This window comes from Limanda limanda, chromosome 16 (genome assembly GCF_963576545.1).
Source record: "Limanda limanda chromosome 16, fLimLim1.1, whole genome shotgun sequence".
In the NCBI taxonomy this organism is placed as follows: Eukaryota; Metazoa; Chordata; class Actinopteri; order Pleuronectiformes; family Pleuronectidae; genus Limanda; species Limanda limanda.
The window spans coordinates 13,515,088-13,533,820 of record NC_083651.1 but is presented as its reverse complement, the minus strand read 5'-3'; the positions used below and the strand labels follow the sequence as shown (position 1 = coordinate 13,533,820).

The following is an 18,733-nucleotide window of genomic DNA, read 5'->3' as shown; positions in this document are numbered from 1 at the left end:
AGCCACACCGCTAGCATGGATAAAAACCTTCCTTGTGAAGTTATCTCATGATTTAGACCTGAACTCTGGCTCCCAGGTTACAGTGAGTCCTTCCCAGGGATGCTTCTCAGCTGGCAAAGGGAGTATCGCACACCCAGTATTGAATTGCTCTTGACCTGTCAGTGAGACATAACACAGATGTGCATCAAGTTATATTTCCGTCTATTTCCATCACATACGTAGAGAAACCCTTCTCAGAGATCTCGTTGAAAGGGGCCAGGTGTTTCCCATTCAGCAAGTTTTGTACATTCTTTTTGACGTGCACATCATTAGTGTGAACAAGAGCAGCTGTAACCTTGGTAGTTTCTCTTCCTGGATAATTTATTACAACACATTTCTAACTACATTTTTGTAATGTTCCCGAAGAAAATACTACATATCGTATTCTCACTTCAGTTCAACCTCAAACCTGTGTTCTCTCAAAAGAAATCAATTTCTATCTAAGCCAATGGGAAAATAGTTGTATTTCTCACTTGATTTATAACATCAGTGAACTTCATTCGCATTTAGAGTAAAGTTGATGATGTAGCCACGGGCGCTGATACCTTCAGATTGACAGATAGTACTGACCAATGGCTGCAATCAGACAAGATGGGTTTGGACAAAAATGCCAAACTTGGGCTTGAAAGTGGCTTTGTTTTTGAATAACTATCTTAGTAGTTAGGTATACAGTTAGTTTTAAGTAACTGAATTCCTTTATTGCATTCATGTGAGAATTTTTAATGTAGCTCTGAATAACCTTTGTGCAGGTTTTTTCAAACATGGGTTAACCTGCTTAAAGGGACTCTTACCTTTGTTGCATTTGAGAATTACAGCACATTCAAATCATCCCGCCTTCCTCCAATGCCCCACCCCCTCGTTCCCATCCGCGGTGTTTTTTTGAAGAAACTTTATTTACACTTACAACCTACTGCCTCCGCGCACGCACGTGAGTTTTTGTTTACCAAAGCAATGGATTCGGATTCAGAAGCACCGGTAAGTTATATACATTGCCTTGATGACGCGGGCCCGAATGCGCCACAAGAAGCAGACGGAAAACCTGCATGTCCATGCAGCAAACAGACAGGTCTGTCGGCCAATAAGGTCCGTTGGTCCGAAGAATTTTATTGGTTGAAGTTTTCACTAAATATTATGAGAGTGAAATAATTGTTTGTTTTTACTCCTGGTGGGTCTGTCTTGCATTATAGAGTGTCATTACCTTATTAATACCAATTTAACCTTATCCAAAAAAAGTGTAAAAATGCAACAAAGGTAAGAGTCCCTTTAAAGGCTTCTCCTGTCATGGTGGGTCATGTTCAAACACATAAACACTAACCAGTGCAGGAGGGAAGCTAGTTACACCAGTGTTGACTGGACATCGTTTGATTGCTGCTTGGGAGCGGAGATGGAGGAAAATTGTGGCTGAAAGACGCAGAAGTTAATGATGGAAAGATGGTTCATTTCCTTCTGTCCAAGCTATGATAACTCACTAGGCAGGATAATAAGAGTGTTGGGTGAGGGTTAGTTTGGTGGCACTTCTCTGAGGATCCACTATTCCTGACTAGAAACTGCAGAAGGGAGACGGTCCCCCTCAGATTGAATAGTGGGATCAGACATTCCTCTGGGTCAGTGCGAAGGCCGCAGGTCAAATCTTTCATTCAGGATGAGTAACAGCCCCTGACAAACAGCCCATAGATTAACCACTTAAGGTTTTCTTGTAGTGGGATTTAGTTTCTGTCTCATCGTCTCAAGAGTCTTCATTACCGTTATAACAGCAGCCATCTCTCTCCTCATTGAGAGAGTGAGTGAAGGGAAACAACTGTGTCACCACCAGCCTCAGATCAAACGCATGCTGTCCTGTGATAGTCTGTGATCTCGGCTCATGTGATACCTCAAACACAGGAGGGGTCCCTCACAAACACTGGTTACGCTCCACTTTGCCGTTTCATGTGTGAAAACTGAGAAACCGGCGCAAAGTGGCAGTTTGTCATTTCCATCACCTGAGCCTCAGAGGGATCTGTGTTACGTGGATCTGTCTGTGGCAACAAGTTGGATCTGTGAATGTTTGAGAAGCAAATCCAAATAATACAATTATATAAAGTTTTGTTTTTAGTGAAATAAGTAAGGAATCTTTTTGGTATCATTGGATTTTTGGTGAATGATTTGCAGGGGGAGATGTGGAATGTACAAATATGTGTCAACACCAAGGACTCACATCTGTCTCCTCCTGCTTCTGCATGTGTGTGTGTGTGTGTGTGTGTGTGTGTGTGTGTGTGTGTGTGTGTGTGTGTGTGTGTGTGTGTGTGTGTGTGTGTGTGAGTGTGCACGCACGTGAATGTTTTCTGCCTTGTTTTCTGTTTCATTTCACAGGGGAGAGGCTTCACAATGCATTTTCTGAATTCCATTAATGGGTGGTTTGTGCAGTACTCCATTAACCTACATTTTTGAGATTTTTTCTAAATCAATTTCTCTCCCCCCATTTGTCTTAAAGTGACATTTGTACTATTGGAGCATGCAGGGATTATCATTGTAGTCGTCATTATGTGGGTTCCCTGATTCCTCTAATTTACCATAATCCTCCTGTAAGCCTCTGTTTTTTATGTCTCCAGCTGGAGGCCAGAGCCCAATGTGCCTCTTTCAGTCGTAGCTGAAATTATTCCTCTGGAACTGTATTTATAATTTGCCTTCAGTTTGTTTGGTCTGCGTTTGTCGTGTGTTTTTGTCTGGTCGATGTTGGTTTTGGCTGCTTGACATTGACAGGAAGTGGTTATGTCTATGGTAAAACAACTGTAAAGTGTTCACAAAAAGAAAAACAATACTATGGTGACTCAAGCTGACCACAGACAAATCACACAAACCGACGATCATCACATCTGAGAATATACTATGGTACGATGGTGGTACACTATAAAAGACTGGGGAGTAAGATGAAGATAAAAATGGGCAATTATAATTTAAGAATCTATAAGGGAGGGGAAGACGCCTATCAAAAGCTTTTCGCTTTGCGTCTAGTTAAAGAGGTTATGTTTTCACCCCTGTCCATGTTTTTTGTTTGTTTTTTAGCAGGATTATGCTTAATATACTGAATTGGTTTCCATGAAACTTGGTGGAATGAAGGCACATGGATCAACAAATTCAAGTTTGATGTGGATCTGGCCTCAGGGACAGATCCAGCATTTTCTTATAACCTTCTTTAGCATTGTGATCTTATGGATATTTCCCCTGATTTCACAGAGAATGATTCATGGATTTTGATGGAAAACAGGCACATTTAGGGGACGGATATTTATGGGTTTGCGCAATTTGGTGCTGCTTGATTTGATTTAAGGGCCTTGGCAGAGGTGTTACATTATATCTATGGGAGAGGCTCATATCCTATAAAATGATGGCGTAGGTCAAACATAACATAAGTCAAAAATAACACAAGTCAACAGTTAAACCACTTTTCACATGACACCAGATAAACTGCAGTAAACCTATTGACACAATACGTATATATGTCGTTAAACTTATTAGTAAATCACTTATTATATGAGACTCTGTGCCACTGCCTCCATTTAACCTTTATAAGACTCCTGGTAGAAGCTTGAAACTCTCGTCCAAACTAATCCTCACATTCATAGACAATAATAAAGTAATAGATGAGGGGAAAGCTATGTGTTTAACTCCATTATGTCTCATTCCATAGTGCTGACTGATGGCTTGTAACAGCATCTGTCGCCACTCTTTCTTTACAGATTAGAAATGTAATTGAAATCCAACGCTCACTGTATCACCTGCTTCGCAAATCCAAATAAACCCTCCGTATTTCATTTTAATAGCATTGATCACGATGATTTGTTAATGTGTGTGTCGGCAGGAAGGAGGAGGGAGAGTGAGAAGCTGAGCGTGAGAAAGAGTCGCTGTTGACCCAGCTGCTTTTATTTCATTCACTGTACATTACATTGAAGGAGTCGGTGCACATTCAGAGTGAAGCTCCATCTCATCCATAAGGAGCAGGGAGGAAACAAAAACAACATTGCTCGGTCAGGCAGTCATTAATCTGACCACTGTAGCATGGCAAGGATATACAGTTCATTTTCATACAGCAGTGTGTCAGTGTTTAATTAGTTATTCAAGGAAGCACTTTCAAAAACAGGTAATGACAGATGGGTGAATATTAAAGATGTGATATAGCCTGCACACGGAACATAGACTGTATAATTGATTTGATTGTGGTAATGCACCTTAATGCAAATTGCTGCCCAACAGAAAACAGAAAAAGTAGAAGATAGACTGTGAATAAAGATGGACAACGCGTCTCCACCTCCTCCCACTAAAAACTAAACTTATCAGACAAATTAACACTTGGACATATATCACTTTAATTTGTTCCTTGTCCCATTCATTTATCTGGAGGTGGTGAGATTAATGACCTATACTGCAGCCAGCCACAAGGGGGCAATTTAGTCACTTTGGCTTCACTTTTGGGGTGCTGTCATGTCGTCCTTCTTTATTTCTTATTCCAAACACATATGGCAGAGGACTATATTAGTTTCCCTCAGGGGATGGCCCTGTTGGCTCTGAGAGGAAAACAGCATGTTGTAACTTTGACAGACTCAACCTATTTTCCTCAACCGTTATAAAATGTTTTATTGCGCTGTCACGTGTGTTTGGTCTGAGCGATGTACCCAGATGCACAGGCTGATGTATGGATATGAATCTGTGCCGAAAGCGTGTTTACATCTGTGCCACTGACAGCGGTTCATAGGACATAAAAGATGATCAACACTGAAGGGTTGTTCTGTAAACGAGAGGCCCTGGATGAATGATCACAACAAACCAGATCCCAGGAACTGCTCTGTGCGTATGGGCAGTGTTTCATGTCAAAGTATTGTTTGACAGCCCTCATGTCAAAGATAAAGGAGGTTGCTTATTACACTCTCAAATTCTGTCTAGAATAAAGAAAGGAGATATTAATGTTTTTTTTTATAAAAATGGGAAACATTGCAGCTCAAGGGCTTTCAAGACGAAATCACCATTTACTACAAGACAAATAGCAATAGCCTGATAATTCTCTACTGAGACTGGGAGCCTGACCTCTCTCACTACAGCTTATAGGTGTCAGATTTATGGTAATGGATTTATGACCCCCTGCTGTGGTGCTGGGTGGTCTGGATTCATGTCATTCTTTCTACATGTTACAGCTTCTGGGCCTGTAGTTTTGATCTGATACAGAACCTGGTTAAAAAGGCCCCTCTGACCTTTTTCTTTAATCTGAACTGTCTCTGTTGTTCGGTTTTCTCAGACCCAACAAGGCAGTTTAGCAAAAGTTAGTTTGTCTTGTTGTGGATCTGCTTTATAACCTGCACCAGCAAATCAACCTATTCTTCTTTTTCCTCCTTGTGTCCTATGATTGTCTCGCTTGAACTGTTGTGAACAGTGGTGCGCCCCCATGGTTTCTGATGGTACTGCTTTGTTTTGTGTCATCCATATGGGTATAGCGCCCTAGCGATACCAACATGGGAGTTTTATTTATAATTTTTTTATCCTCTTTTGTCAGTCTGATAATCTGCATGGAAATTTGGTGAAGTTGTCGGATATAAGACGTGTAGTTGAAGTCTGCGATCATACAGGATGGTGAATTAGTGGTTCCCTCATTTGTGTATTAGTGAAGAGGGACCAATGAGAAAGCCCCCTGAGAAAGACAGGGAATAGAAAATGGTCGGTGGACTATGGGCAAAACGTTTTTGAACTTCATCTTTTTCCATTAAAACATACATTTTTGTATTGTTCAGTGCTTCATTGAAAATGCACCCCCACATTATCATCCAATGACTTTCCAGTGTGTTATTATGTCGTCGGGTGGAGAAAACAGGATGCTGCCGGACAATCCTATTGTCTGCTGAAACAGCCACCAGCTATTTCCAACCTGTAAACGGTTGAAAGTTGAATTGATGGTGCATTGCTCCACGATGTGTCAAAGCCTTTATGGGGAGCTGTTCCTTTGTAGGTCTTTTCGGAGATGACGCCGTCTATTGTCCGTGTTCTGGATTTCCATCTCACTGTAGAGAAAGGTCATCTCGTGAATTTTTCATCCACTCCAGAGGATAAAACGTTGCCAAGGTGTTCACGGAGACGGTGCTTGGGCTGGGAACATTAGGGACATGAAAGAAGAATATTGTTTGTGGACAGAGTGAGTCTGTCGACATCGTATTTCAGGCTGAAAACTGAACTCATCACAGCTTGTCTTAACTAGATCCAACAGCAGTTTGAAAGGAACCCCACAGATCCACCGATAGTTAGCAAAGAAATGCAGCCTTGTGCATTCCATAATGGCGGCGAAGAGAGTCTTTTTGTTGAGGCGATAGGGGATCATTAAAGGACGACGTCTGCACATTAAAAGACGGTCTTTGTGTGTGAGGAGGGTCTCAATGTGGCCTTTGTCTTCGGGGGCGCTGGGATCTGCTGTCAAAATGAGGAGGGAGAAAATCTTCTGATTCTTTATCAGCCACTCTGTTACCATCGTGGGCATAATGTGTCCATTTTCTTGACAAGGGAGAAGGGAGGGTATCGAGGCATGTGCTGCCTAAGCAGGCTATGGTATGGCTGTGTGGGTGGATGACGTGGGCCGACACAGAGACATCAGCAACACGGAGCGTCTCCTCATGTCTGTATAGACAGTTTTACTCACACTGTACTAATAAGCTAAGTCAAAGCCACTGAAAAGCCTTTTATACCGTAACTTGGGAGTCAAATGCTAAATTTGTTAGTGTTACGTCTGTATTCACAGCAGGGAAAAGTTCAGTGGAATAATTCAACTATCATTAAGCTTTGTTTTCCAGCCAGGCATTTAAATGGGAACAGTGCTGCAGGGTTAGTCACTGATTAACCCACACATCCATTAAAAGAACATTTGGATCAGTGATTCATTGATTCCAGCAACACATTAGAGCTAAAGTCTTGATGTTTTGCAGCAGTGGAGGTGAAGATGTGGCTCTCAGCATGCAATGTAAACTGCTTTCACATATGCACTGAACTCCGGACATTTTCCAGGAAATGTCAGACTGAGCCCATGTGTGAATACAGCTGGAAAATTCCCAGCGAGCCGATGGTCGTGTTGGTGATGTTTCTCACAGGCCAAAGTGGAAGAATATCTCTGGGTGGAGATACAGACTAAGATGTCAACTTAGAAAAATATTGAGATTCAAGAACATTCTTAGAAAGGCAAACTCCACACACAATACTCCTGACATTTTCAGGAGTTCGTACAGTTTTGCTAAGGTTTCAAACTATTTTGCCTTTGCCTCTGATGAGTAAGAAATGTGCTCATGCAAAGGAAGTAAAGCGAATTCTTTTCACTTTGAATTTTACAAGGTATTTTACACTAAAACACAACATATAAGCAAAGGTTCTCAAAGGCTCCATTCTGTCGTCATGAACGTCTCCAGATATCTCAGCGGGCTCAGGACACCTCTGACCTGTGGGTTGGGAAATCCCGCTGGCCCCCCCGGTCTCTTTTATCGAGTCGTGTCCACGCTGATCTCATCGGGTGCTTGTGTGTGTGTGTGTGTGTGTGTGTGTGTGTGTGTGTGTGTGTGTGTGTGTGTGCTCGTGTCATTTCTAGCACAGATCAGCCTGTGATAGTGGGTGGTTTGAGTTGGTATGCAGACATCCAAAGACAAATTGTGGCCGTCCAGTGGCGGGACACAGCCTCTCTGATGAATAGGACTTTCATGGCTGTCCATTATGTCTGGATGTCCATCATGAGTCACTGGAGAAGCATCCTAACATCCTCTCTGCACACTGGACCAATTTACTCAAGTGCGCAGACAGGACAGCAACAACTATCAACACTTGTGCAACAGCACTGCATGCACGTGTCACAAACCACATTGTAAACAAACACAGGCGGTCACACCTACACAACAATTTAATCCACACTGTGAGTCATGTAATGCATCAAAAGGAAGGCAAGCAACACAATATGGATGCATAGCTGCCCTTGTGTTTATGCAAATGAAGCAGACAGAAAAATGTTTTGCTGCTTTACAGTTTTGAGTATGTTTGACCTTTGTACTCTGACCTCTCATAGTCTATCCCTGACCTCCGTGTTGTGTGTTTTGTGTGTGACAGGGTGGGAAGAAGCACAGCGGCCCCTGCGGAGGAAGAGACTGCAGCGGAGATTGTAAATGTTTCCCAGAGAAGGGTGCCAGGGTAAGTCCTAAACTCCAACTACTGATCTAACAAGCATCGTAAACGTGCCGCTCTATTTCTCTCTCCTTCTCTCTTCCTCTGTGTCAACCAGCTCTTGGTTTTCTCTCTGGAATATACCAAAAAAGGCCATGATCACACATGATGCTTCCTAAAACCGCCTGAAAACTGTATTAATATCAATAACATGGAGATTTTTTCCAAATTTCTCTGAAAGGATCATCCTTTAAACCCAATGAGAGCAGCCAAGCTGCTTTGATTTATAGCATTTATTACTCCAGATTGGCTAAAGCTGATACTAAGTGGATGTTGTTTAACATCCACTTTATCAGAATGAACGTAATGATCTGTGCCTCATGGGAGCATTGTCTCTGTTACCAACACAACTCATAGAAGCATCATATCTTATCAAGGCCCTTTCGTGGAAAACCAAAGCATCACAACAATGAACTATAAACATGTTGGGTAATGGGAATTTATGACACCGAAGTGGGCATTCAGCCACGTGGAAGACTGCTGCCGAGACTCATTATTCTGAAACCCTTATCAGACAATGCTACAGCTAAAGTGATGAGGTTCAAACCATTAACCTCAGTGAAAGAGGAGGCCCCAGTGGAGGGAGTGTGTGGAGTGTGGGAGACACATCAGCCAGAGCAATGACGGACAGAAAAAAGAGACGGACGTGATGCCGAAGGGTTTTTATATTGGACAGAGACGTAGACTAAACACGATAGAGATAGCAAATGTTGAGTGAGGGACTGAGGTTCTGAATGAATAAAACTGCTTTGGCCTCACATGTGCTGTGGAGATCGTGTGATAGCGTTCTAATAGCTGGACTCAGGTTCCTCACACTTAAAGTTTTGTTATTTTAAGAATCAGGCAGCAATTGTTATTAATCATATTTGTGTTTTTATTAAAAACAGACTGATTTGGATTTCGGGAGACAGCTTGAGGCTTGATAGTTTACAGTTTAACCATAAACCTTATTAGAAAAAGAAAGAACCACAAATAACTACAAACAAATATATATAACTCCAAATAAAGAAATACCATATATTTTATACATACAATTTAAACATAAATGCAGATCTTTTCAGTGTCATTCATTCAGCAATTTTTTTTTCATATGAGCAAAAATAAATGCCAATGCCGACATGTCTGTAAAAAGCTCATATTTGCTGATTTTATCTGCCAACAGTTCGTTTTCAAAAACAACACCTGGTAATTTACATGTAAATGTTGCAAATACACATCCTTTGTCTTTGTGTGCATATAGAACATATGCAAATAAACTATGTTTATGTAAATATAAATATTAAATACGTACATGCTGAAGAAGAGAACTGAATTTCATTATAAAGTCATCATTAGTCACTTAATCTTCTGTGAATAAAACCACAGTGACATATTTATATGTAGTGTATATATACAGAACATTTAGTTTAACCTATTGTATGTTTTAAAGACAAATGTTCCACCGCAGATTTGACCTATTTCCTCTGTTTCTGTTAACACTTTAAAAAACTGCACATAGGAACTATTAACATCTCAGTTGAATCTGTGGGGTGTGGTAAAGGACTGAAATGTTCTCTCAGAAATGTCTCGCCGACCAGAAGAACGGCTCCTGAGGGAACCGTTCTCTAAAAGAAAATAGTGAGGTGAATACGGGATTGGTCTAACAACTGTACTTTTGGCACGCAACAAGAATTCCCCCGATCATCTTTACAGTAGTCTGACCTTTGACTTGCACGCCTGCTATGGGCACAGGAAACCCCACAATGAGGCACGGAGAGAGGAAGTTCCACATTCCACATCTGAAGGACACAAAGGTCCGACGACAGGGGCAGCGAACCACCTCTCTCTTCCTCTTTCTCTGCACTAACCAGATGTGAGGGAAAGAGTTTTGATAGTTCAGTGAAGAAGTGATAATGACTGTGAGGAGAGAGTGAAGAGCTTTTTATTTGGCAGTCAGACCTCGACATCACTTGTGGTTTATCTATGACAAAAAGAGCTAAAATTACAAAATGACTCTGGTCATAGTTAAAACTTTGCTACACATCCAATGCAAGTTTATTTATGTAGCACAGTTCAACAGCGAGGCAATCCAAAGTGGTTTGGAAATATCTGTTGTGGAAAAGATGAATTATACACACATTTCTCTCCCACTACACATTGCTATATTTCTAACTAATAGATAAGACTTTCCAAGAATCCAGAAAATATACATTTGTCTTTGTGTAATGTGCATAAGTTGTGGTTTATGATGTATTGCATTGCATCCAACCCCCCCCCCCCCCCCCCCCCCCCCCCTCAAATGCATTACCCAACAGATGTGCTTGTTTGTTAATGCAATGGAAACCAAGATGGCTTTTATCACAGATGTGGTCATCCCTCCGTCTCTCTTGCTTCTTGACTGTCTCCGGTCCGTCCAAATCTCTTCCCCCCAGAGGAGAGTCAGGACGACAAACTCCTCCCTGGACGGATCAAACTGATCCTTCGCAGCTGCCTGGATCTGCTGGGGCTTGCAGCTGTGGAGATTAGGTGATGGTTGTTAATGGGTGGCTGTGGTCATGTCAGCATCTTGGTTTGGCTGCTCTGTGAGGTTGTAGGATTCAGTTGTTGGCGCAAAATCACCAGCATGTCCACCAGTGGGAAATGGGAGAAGTCCAGTTGGAATCAGTATTTTTAAAAGCTGAAATTAATCAAACCACTATTTGAACGATGTTTCCTGTTGTGATGAGCTCAGTATTTCCCCGAAAATCTCCTGTACGCAGACGGTTTAGTACCAAACAGCCAATAGACAATCAGGGCCATCGTTTTTCATTTGGAATTCATTCAGGTTTTTGGTAAACAGCTCAAATAGACAAAGTTAGTGGGTCGCTGGTGAACATAGAGCCAGATATTTCCCTTGGTGGGTGGCGGACACCGACAGGCTTGAAATGAGCGTTAACATCGGACTTCCATTCATGATATGGCCAGAAACATGACTCCAAGTGAACGTTCATCTTGTATTGGATTGAGAATCAAGGACACTTGACATTTCTAGGGCCAAATATCTCCCTCTTTGGTTGATGGAGACCAAAAACCGGCAAAAATTTGCATGAACATTGGTCTTCCATTCATTTAAGGGGTAATAAACATGAGCTACTGTTGCTTTGTGTCTGCTGGATGTGTGAATAAACGACTTATTCTCTATAACTTTAAAAGGGGCTAAGATGTCAGTGTTGTGTTTACGGCTCGTCATGTTGCCCGCCCAGTGGCCACAAAATAATTTATTGCCAAAGAGGTTTTTTACATGCAAGATGAAAATGTAATACATGATGGAAAGGAACATGAATTATGTCTCGGTGGACAGAGGGTCACACAAGGTACTTTGTGAATGAATGCTGGACTTCATGTGGTAGAACAGGCATCATGATACAGACAGAGAGACTTAGAGTGGATTCAAATGACAGAGACAGACGGAGAGAGCGTGAGAGAGACAGGAAGAATGAATTGGATTGTTTGTCGGAGGCTAAATATGTAAATTCCACTGGTTTTCTGCTTTGGAGGGAGGGCAGAGATTTGGCAAGTCGACTCGCTGGCCCTACCACCCACTGCCCCTGAGAGAGAAGGCGCACAGAAAAAAAATCAAGCAGCCAACAGCATATTTCATAAAGTCCTCATTGTTCTCCTGCATTATTGGTGGACTGGACTCCTCAGATTGGAAATAAAAAGGCAGAACAATCAAGTTGAAATTGAATAACGACTAAATCAATTAGGCATACAAAGCATCTGAAGCATATTTCACAAAAGTGCCATTTATAGCTGAAGGGAAAGGGCAGAGTTGCAATCGCACAATAGTGTTGGCTCCTTTACGAAGAAACTGCAGAGCGGTCAAATATAGAGAGGATGATCTCAGGTGCTGTAAAAATAGCCGACTTAAGCATGAAAAATCAATGAGAGCACGAGAAACTGAACACAAGCTTCCCCACGTCCTCACCAGAAAACATGTTTAGGAGATCAATGCTGTCTTTTGTTGCCGCGAGTCTCTCTGTCGTCTGTTCTCAGAAACGGGGAGTGGCGCCCGGGTCGTACTGAGAAATAGAAACTTTTGGATAAACGAACAGAAGCGTCCACCCGCATGAGCTCACTGTCCCACAGATTGGACATGCAGAGATAGCAACGCATTGAGAGACAGATGATGTGTTCGGGGGAGAAAGATAATGTGGATGTGTGTGCGAAAGTGACGATTTTAATCACCATCGCAGACACTGTGCAGATGGAGATATGCTGGTCTTTTCCACCCTGGGAAAAGCTGCGACAGCTGATGAAGAGCAGGAAGTGACACACGTCTCAGGAAGCCGAACACAATGACGCTCCACTGATCTTTTTTTAATATAGACAGTCCCTGTTTTTGTGGGAACAAGATCGTCTGTGTTTGGCCGAAGCCATAAATGGCAAAGATTTCCTTGTTCCATGAAAAACAAGCCAGACATACCTACATTCTGAATCCAGTACCCATGACTGTAATGTAATGTACTTTCCTGTCTGCTCAAGGACAGGATAGCGGCACAGAGCGGAATGCCGTACGTTCATCAAAGAGATCAAAGAGTTGAATATATGGTGTTTGCACTGAAGGATGTAAACTCTGTATCTGTGTTTTTTTTTAGTTTTTACTGTGCTTGCACGACCTTGACCTCTTCCCAGTGAGAACATTTTACAACCCCTCCATGTATTAAACCTTTTCAAAGCAAATCCTAAAACTCGCAAATATGTGACATCCATCGAATATTTCCATAAATCTCTCCATCTGTTTGTATGTGTCTCATATAGCTAAAAAACAGATCATCTTATCGGCTTCAGACTTAAAATGTGTATGGTTAAGTGCCCAAGGAAATGTTGAGTTAAGTGTGATTTGTACACACGATACGTTCAATATTAATACAATTTGAATAAATAGGTGACCAGTGCTCGGAAGCTTTACTCAACTTTTGAATAAACACGTAGCTAACAGCTCTTTGTGCGGTGGTGGTGCAGTTTCAGCAGATGAGTCCTGCAATCAGTCATTACTCGCCCCAGCTCAATTACTGCAGGCCACTTATACAGTTTCAAAAAGAAAGCTGCAACCAGCATCACCACAGGTCAAGTAAACAGTCCATTTTAAACAGGAAAGTTCCACTGCAAGAGTCCGTGGAAAAGCAGGAATTTTCCGTTTGTCCCTGGTGAGTTTCTCAACTGACAGTAGTGATATGCATGTGAAACCGACATCATGGCCCCTCCTTACCCTCTGGAAACTGTCTCAATGTGCCCAACTGTGTGTATTAAATAAACTCTCTATAACTCTTGACCTTAAATCAGGTTGCGCTCCTCTGATTAAAGCGGCCTCTCCGTCAGCGGCCAGTCATGGTTCATCTCCTCATATAGAGCGTTTGAGTCTGACAGCAGAGGAGGACTGATATGTTTTTGATCTGATTTGTTCCATATCATGGCATGTCAGTTTGCATTAGGGGCTTGTTGTAGCTTCACATGTCAGTGATAAATGATTTATAATGACAGCTATAAGTCCCTCATCTCAAAACATGCAAACCTGAGCTCCACCCTGACCCCGACCTTGACTGGGTCTGTCAAGGAACAACTACCAACTGTGGAGTAAAACTTTAGAATAAAAAAAGATGGTGCACCTGAGTGTGAGTGTACGGGAGGGTGGGAGGTTACAACCCTGCTGCTTTCACTAAAGCTCTCAGCCAGAAGGATTGTCTTTCATTAGGTTGTTGGAAAGAGGAATTCAGCAGGGATCATGAGCTGGCTTTGTCCTGTGTGAAAATTAAAGCTGTGGAGCAGTAGGATATGTCTGGAGAGGAGCTTAGACAAACAGACTCTCAGCAGCTGTTTGTGTGTGTTAACGCAGCCCAGTGATGATGATATACAGTAACACACACAAGATGGAGAGAAGCATCATTGGTGGCTGTTGCTACAGGTCAGAGGTTTTAAAGAGGTCTCAGCCACTGTGTGAACCTGTTAAAAGTTATGGTTAAAGACAGAAAAGTCAAGCTTGGGTGAAAGTCTTTAATAGCCTGTTAAATGTTCACACCTCACACATTCCTCATGTGGTTTGTTTGGCTTCACTTCTCAGAACTATCTGCTTACTGAACACACAGATCAATGAGCAAAGAAATAATAAGCACCATAATCCCAAAAATAAATTTTGGACAACGGTGCAAAGAACTTTTGAAGAGTTAAAATTGTTCTAAAAACAGCAAGCAAAAGCAACACTATGCAACTTTTTCCCCTTGAATTACACACTGACCTGGATAAGAGAGAATGGTGCCACTTTCATTTCCGCTCTGTAACTTTGCTGAGCAGGTCCGATCTCCTGTGAGAAGTGTTCAACTGACCAATAGTAACAGCTTGAATGGACAGAATCAGGTCCAGCAAGTTCAAGAGTGATGCTGAACTCTAGATCGATTAAAAATACTTAGAGGTCTCAACACATTCATAGACTCTTGTCTTTTTACATGAAAACCACTTCAAATGGCTGCATAGGGCACTGTTGCTCTGTAAAGTTGCATAGTGTCGCTTTAAAATTAGGTTTTAAACAATTTCACGATTTTTACAAGATTGATAAACTGTTACCTCATGCAAAAATAATCAATATATCTACCATTTAAGTATCGTAAAGTTGTTTGGAGAATCTGTTCACAAGCAGTTATATGTATTCACACATCCAGCTGACACACAGTAACATTAACATTTATTCTGAGTCATGTTTCTGAACCCGTTCCTTTTAGCTCTGCTTTGGTATCCACCAGTTCCTGAGAAAAATATCTGGCTCTTCAGCTGTTAAATGCTCCATCAACCAGCCACAGAATCTGTCTGGCTGCCGATTGGGGCTGTGTTGGAGTTTATCGAGTTGGTTTTTGCTGAAAACAGCTGCCGACTGCATCTGGAGACAACATGAGTGAAAATAGTGAGAGGAGAGAAACATGATGAAAAACCACAATTCACAGAGGATAGATCTGCAGAGTAGGTGATAATTTGCTGTTATTTCATCACAGGCAGTAACATTTCCACATTTTCAACCAGCATAAAGGTTTTGATTATTTCAGTTTACAATTTCTGTTTCTTATGTGAGAAAGAAACCTTGCTTAAAAGTCAACAAACTATCAAACTTACTCTACAGTGCAGCTTCGCTTTACTCAGAAAACTGAATGCTAAGATCACATCATATTTCTCCACTGACATTTTCATCTGCCTCGATTAGAAAGAAATTCTTTACTCCATCCCTCACTCTTTTTTTCCATAACAGTGAAAGTGTGGTTTGACCCTCCGTCCGGCACCCATCTGTGGTCTGACTTTAAGAGCCTATTTAAATGGCTCGCTCTCACATTTTAAGACGATGGTTGCGGTTTGGGAACAAGAGGACTATTGTTGGTGTGGACAAAAGAGCATCTCTTTTAAAATACACGATTGGAACACACACACACACACACACACACAAACACTGGGTAACATGCACACAAAAGTAATGTGCTCTAACTAAAGATGAAGTAATTGTAAAGTGCTTCAGAATATTAATCATTTTCTCAAATAATCGTAGCTTGGCAAAGTTAGCTAGGAATAGCAGGTCTGTCAAGTTTTGGATTTCTTGGATTGTGTGGCTCTGTAACAGAAGTGTTACTCAACAGTTTGAGGGTTTGCATCTTTTCATTCAGTCGGCACAAGACCAAAGACGACTGGGTTACATCCTCTTCGTCTGCTGAAACATAATCTACAAATGTCAGCATGTCTGGCTGATAAGCTTAACGTAGTAATGTAATCCAGTTATATGTGATATTTCAAAGGCCAGGGAGGCATTTTATTAGCCAACAAAAGCTTTTGTTGGGGTTACATGTTTTATTAAATAAAAAAAAACATTCAGGAGTAATACAGCCTCTGTGTTGATGTGCTGTGGAACCAAGCTCTGGGCTTCATTACCCTGTCCATGGACATTTGGAATGAGACAGGCATCGAACCTCAAACCGCTCTTCCTCCTGCGCCACACGGTGTGTATTTTATACTTGACACTTGAAATTATACTAGGTATTTGTTTAAAAACATCTTAAGTCGTCCTCTTAAAGAGAATTGAATCTATTCGACAATGAGAGTGAAAACAAGAGGAAATCTTGATTATGATTATTTCATTAGATATCCCAGAATGCCATTTGGTCCCTTTGACACTGTCATCATCATGTTGTCTATCTGACAGCAGGACAACTGATGATGACAACCAAGTTCTTCAGTCGACCTTGTGTGTATTTTGGCCGTAGACACTTGCCTTGTTGTTATCATCTGCAGCCTGACTGTTAACGTCAGGCAGAGAACATGGCGTGAGGGCAAATTTTCTCTCTGCCACATGCTGGTTACATTGTTGCCCCATGGCTCTCTGAACTTAACCACACTTTGTCACATTTTGGTCACAGAGAAATATGGCTGATAACACCCTTTAAAGAAACAAGCTGGAACCGTTTCATCAGGTCAAACACAAACACCATGTTTTCCATATCCATCATATGTGTCTCATCTGTATTCTCACAATAGGAAAATTGGGTAAATAAGGTGTTCACGCTGTTCCTCCTCTGGGACGTTCGGATTTGATTTGTAAGCTGCTCTCAGGAAATGTTCTGCTCCACAAAGACGATCCTTAGAGTGGGAAAAATGTGACCAGAGCTTTGGGTCACCACAGCAACGGCATGTGTTCCCCATCAGGCCTCGTTGTGAAATCTACATCGGGGGGGCCGGCTGCAGAGGAAACAATTAGATCTCCTTTAAATCCTCCCATTTTTATTCCACTTATATGGAAGACATGTTTCCAGTGCAGAAGTGTTTTCTCAGGAGCAGAGACGAAATTTGGTAAAACACCATCCCCAACTGACACCATCTGCTGCTTACTCAAATTAGGAATACCAACTTGATGTAATTTATGTACTCTAGATAATCAACTCATTCATTTGCTCAGTAAACCATACACATGCTTGGACCTTTGCCCTGATTTGCTCCCTTGCAAGCGATCAAGGAATGTGTATTGCAGCTGGAGGGACAGTGGGTGCTGCATCGCCATGTGGAAAAATGTCTTCCAGATAGGCAAAAATTGGACCATGGGCCGGGGCCAGCTGGATGGGTTAGAGGGTGCAGAAACAGACCTTGAGGATTATGGGTATCCCTGACACTAATGTGACTGGCTGAAGTCCATGGCAAGGAGCACCAATGTCACAGCTGGGTATTTCACTCTCACTTTCCAAACATCGGTTTTCCCCATTGCTGTGTGTTGTTTTATTATTTTTAAAAACCATTTATAAAAGAAAAGGTTGTAAAGAGCAATGTTGGCAAGTTTGTCATTTAAGTCATGAATGTAAACTACATCGCTGCAGGGTTAACAGTGTCGATCGAGACATAAATATAGAAACAACAAATGAATGGGCGACCATGGGATTTGGTTGAGATCAGGAGCATTTCAAGCTGATGAGTTCAGGGTATTTTTTACCAGTCTCCTGGAAACAACTGATAAACTGTTTATGTGGAGACTAAAAGAGGCAGACCACATTAACTGAAATGCATCACTTATCTGCCTTTTCAGATATTTGTTAATACAGATTAGCCAAATGGTTTTCTGGACCTAAAATCACAGTTACTGTTTTGGGACTTGTGCGATAAAAGTATCAGTTTCTAGAGAGTGTAAATCTGCTGTCAACACCAGAAGCCCCAAAATACTGGACGTTGCCCTCAAAGGCTATTCTACATCAGACAATATAGCCAATGGGCTGCAAGATTGATTACCTGCTAAAAACTCGGGATATGAACTATTTCACCACTAAAGTTATTATTGTTCTATTTGCTGACAATTAGTGATCATAATGTTTTCAAGGTCATTTTGATCAGTGAAACCATCTTTGGGTCAAACTAACAAATCCTAATGTAAAATACAAAAACACAACATTCTCACCTCTGCCCATTGCTGCGTCCGCTCAAACAGTTTCACACCATATATCTTTTACTGCACATATTTCTGTGCCCTGGGGTGTGATGTTCAATGTCCGAGAACAGTTTGTTTAGGAAATGGAGTTTTCCTCTGTGGGCCTTTATAAACACAAAGACACACAGCGCTCTGGGCGATCCACTGTATGGAAAGTGTAATGTCATTATAACGCAGTGATAAATGTAACAGTGGGATTATATTAGAGGCCGCACGCCCATGATGGAGCTCATTACACACAGACATACGCTCAGACTCACGCCGACACCCGACCCGAGCTCACAGGTGGCTGGTCTCTGAGGTGAGGGCGACACCTCGTTTGGGATCTTGAGGCACGTCTTGCTCTTTATCACACACACACACACACACACACACACACGCAAGCTGCAGCTGTGACCTGTTTAGACACACACATGTGCTTGGACCACAGACATGAGACGCCTCGTTCCTCCGCCATGAGGCAATAGCACAGGTGTCGGACCCCCGAGACCTGTGGGATAGCTGGAGGTGCAAGCTGTTCTGTTCTCAGCC

General features: G+C 41.9%; 1 protein-coding gene across 2 annotated transcripts in view; it reads left to right on the top strand.

Moving 5' to 3' along the window:
• col4a2 (collagen, type IV, alpha 2) overlaps positions 1-18,733 on the top strand; it is a 55,523-nt gene that overhangs the window by 13,799 nt on the left and 22,991 nt on the right. For both annotated transcript variants that reach the window (XM_061088496.1, XM_061088495.1), the window contains exon 4: positions 8,134-8,214. In XM_061088496.1, coding sequence (XP_060944479.1) covers positions 8,134-8,214 — 81 coding nt within the window. The remainder of the gene's footprint in view (positions 1-8,133; positions 8,215-18,733) is intronic.